Source organism: Saccopteryx bilineata, chromosome 7 (genome assembly GCF_036850765.1).
Source record: "Saccopteryx bilineata isolate mSacBil1 chromosome 7, mSacBil1_pri_phased_curated, whole genome shotgun sequence".
Taxonomy (NCBI): Eukaryota; Metazoa; Chordata; class Mammalia; order Chiroptera; family Emballonuridae; genus Saccopteryx; species Saccopteryx bilineata.
The window spans coordinates 17,369,462-17,373,003 of record NC_089496.1 but is presented as its reverse complement, the minus strand read 5'-3'; the positions used below and the strand labels follow the sequence as shown (position 1 = coordinate 17,373,003).

The 3,542-nt window shown below is 44.5% G+C and overlaps 1 protein-coding gene across 3 annotated transcripts in view; it reads right to left on the bottom strand.

The window, feature by feature from the left end:
* The window catches only part of RINT1 (RAD50 interactor 1), a 41,711-nt gene that overhangs the window by 3,939 nt on the left and 34,230 nt on the right, over positions 1 to 3,542 (bottom strand). For all 3 annotated transcript variants that reach the window (XM_066239485.1, XM_066239487.1, XM_066239488.1), the window contains 2 exons: positions 2,701 to 2,915; positions 75 to 255 (listed from right to left, as the gene is read on the bottom strand). In XM_066239485.1, coding sequence (XP_066095582.1) covers positions 75 to 255; positions 2,701 to 2,915 — 396 coding nt within the window. The remainder of the gene's footprint in view (positions 1 to 74; positions 256 to 2,700; positions 2,916 to 3,542) is intronic.

Sequence of the window (3,542 nt, the reverse complement as noted above, 5' to 3'; positions counted from 1 at the left end):
CTGAAACAAAGAGTAATTCATATCACAGGTGCCTTTATCATCACAGCCCCAAATACAGTCTCCTCTTTACTTACTTCTTGGTAGATGTAGACATCCAGCTTCTCTGCCAGCATTTGCCAGAAAATTTTAAATAAAGAGAAGCAAAGCTGCTGTTCCAACTGAAGTAAACGGTCCCGTAACGTCAGGAGCAAGGGGCAAGCCGAGCTGGACAGGGACATCACTGCCTGCTCAGCCTGGGAAGGCAGGGACAGCCACCTGCAGAAACAAAAGCACATTAATTTTTACCACTAAATGTGCATCACTTTGTATTTTTAAAGATTTAACAAAGTTTGAATTAGGAAAGTGCACTGTCCTGAGGCACTGTGGATAAGGAAAGATTATCCACATTAAACTCTCTCTGAAAATAAATATATTCTCTGTCTTCCTCTCTCTCTCTGTCCCCTCTCTCTAGAAAAATAAATAAATAAATAAATATACCTATGTTTATACTTTAGCTCTCCATTAAATACTCTTTATTTAGTGAGGATGACATGTTTTAAATCCCCAAATATGACTAAAATAATTATAAGAGTTAAAATGTAAAACATATTAGCATTTAAGACATTAGCTATTTTTATGCTCTAATTCTGTGCTCAAACTGACTGGGACTGTGTGAGGACAGAAAGACACGGACTGCTGGGAAGGGGCTCAGTCTGGTGGGGTGACAGATGTCTGCAGGGAGTTCTGGCAGGGGAAGACACTGGACAACACAGGCATGAACAGCGGCCTGTAGGAGCATCTTGCTGTAAAATGTGTGACAGGCTCTAGGCCAGTCAACCCAGATCCCACATCAACTCTGTATTCTCAGACACATCCGAAGGTTAAATTATGGTCAGTTTATTCTGATTAAGAATGAATATAGCCTGGCCCTGGCCGGTTGGCTCAGCAGTAGAGCGTCGGCCTAGCGTGCGGAGGACCCGGGTTCGATTCCCGGCCAGGGCACACAGGAGAAGCGCCCATTTGCTTCTCCACCCCTCCGCCGCGCTTTCCTCTCTGTCTCTCTCTTCCCCTCCCGCAGCCAAGGCTCCATTGGAGCAAAGATGGCCCGGGCGCTGGGGATGGCTCTGTGGCCTCTGCCTCAGGCGCTGGAGTGGCTCTGGTCGCAACATGGCGACACCCAGGATGGGCAGAGCATCGCCCCCTGGTGGGCAGAGCACCACCCTATGGTGGGCGTGCCGGGTGGATCCCGGTCGGGCGCATGCGGGAGTCTGTCTGACTGTCTCTCCCTGTTTCCAGCTTCAGAAAAATGAAAAAAAAAAAAAAGAATGAATATAGCCTGACCAGGCGGTGGCGCAATGGATAGAGCGTCAAACTAGGATGCGGAAGGACCCAGGTTCGAGACCCCGAGGTTGCCAACTTGAGCGCAGGCTCATCTGGCTTGAACAACAACAACAAAAAAAGCTCACCAGCGTGGACCCAAGGTCACTGGCTCAAGCAAGTGGTTACTCAGTCTGTTGAAGGCCTGTGGTCAAGGCACATATGAGAAAGCAATCAATGAACAACTAAGGTGTTGCAATGAAAAAAAAAAAAAAGAATGAATATATATATATATATATATATATATATATATATATTTTTTTTTTTGAGAGACAGCATGATAGGCAGGGAGAGAAATAAGTTTGTTTTGTTTTTTTTTGTTTTTTTTACAGAGACAGAGTGTCAGAGAGAGAGAGAGATAGGGACAGAAGACAGAAACAGAGAGAGATGAGAAGCATCAATCATCAGTTTTTCGTTGCGACACCTTAGTTGTTCATTGATTGCTTTCTCATATGTGCCTTGACCGTGGGCCTTCAGCAAGCCAAGTAACCCCTTGCTCTAGTCAGCGACCTTGGGTCCAAGCTGGTGAGCTTTGCTCAAACCAGATGAGCCCGCGCTCAAGCTGGCGACCTTGGGGTCTCGCACCTGGGTCCTTGGCATCCCAGTCCAACATTCTATCCACTGTGCCACCACCTGGTCAGGCAAGAGATGAGAAGTATTAGTTCATAGTTGCGGCACTTTAGTTGTTCATTGATTGGTTCTCAAATGTGCCTTAATGATGGGGGGCTCCAGCCAAGCCAGTGACTCCTTGCTGAGGCCAGAGTCCTTGGGCTTCAAGCCAGCGACCATGGGATCATATCAATGATCCCATGCTCAAGCTGGCGACCTTGAGGTTTCGAACCTGGGACCTCAGCATCCCAGGTCGGCTCTCTGTCCACTGCACCACCACTGGTCAGGCAGCAATGAATACATTTTGGAAACACTTATATCAGAAACAGTTAAAAGTTTGGTGTGCAAAAGCCCTAACTCTGTGCTATCTAGATCAGTGGTCCCCAACCCCCAGGCCACGGACCGGTACCGGTCTGTGGGCCATTTGGTACTGGTCTGCAGAGAAAGAATAAATAACTTACATTATTTGTTTTATTTATATTTAAGTCTGAACGATGTTTTATTTTTAAAAAATGACCATCTAAGACTGTTACATCCATCTAAGACTCTTGACACTTGTCTCGGTCACGTAATACATTTATCCACCCCACCCTAAAGGCTGGTCCATGAAAATATTTTCTGACATTAAACCGGTCCGTGGCCCAAAAAAGGTTGGGGACCACTGATCTAGATAACTCAAAAATCTGACTGTATAGATCATTGTTTAGATTTATGAAGAAAATATGGAGGACTTACCTTTCTTTTCTATACAATTTTGCAGCATCTTTAACTTCTCTAAAAACGTGGTCTACTTGACGGGTCAACATGTCATGCTTTAAACGTTCTAACAGGTTGATCATGTCATCAAAGACAGAGCTCTCCATGGAGGCCAGCTGTCCCAGCTGCAGTTTACTAAGTGTGTTATTATCTGCAAAGACCTCCAGTGCTGCCTGTTGCAGCTGTAGAAAGAACTGAAAACAAAAATATGTTAGCCGTTATTAAGATACTTTAACAGATATAATTCAGTCATTTAAAGTACACAGTTCAGGGTTGCGCATCTCTCACCAGTCAGTTTCAGAACATTTTCATTTCTCCACAAAGAAACCCCACACTCTCTGCCATCATCCCCATCCCCTCCACACTCCATCGCCATGGATTTGCCTATTGTGGACATTTCACATACATGGAATCATACAAGTTGTGGTTCTCTGTGACTTGCACCTTTCACTTAGTATAATGTCCTCACGGTTCATCCATGTTATACCGTGTATTGTTACTTTATTTCTTTTATTTCTAAGTAACATTCCATTTTATGGATACACTGCATTGTGATGGACATTGGCTTGTTTCCACTTTTTGTCTATTATGAATAGTGCTGTCATGAACATTTGTGTATGGGTTTTTGTGTGCACCTATGTTTTCACTTCTCTTGGGTGTATGCCTAAGAGGGAACTGCTGGGTCATATGTGAATTCTATGTTTAACCATTGAGGAACTGCCAACCTATTTTCCACAGCAACATCTTATTTTCCCATCAGCCATGAGGATTCAAATTGCTCCTTTCTACCCAGCCATCCTAGTCTGCATGAAGTGGTAGAC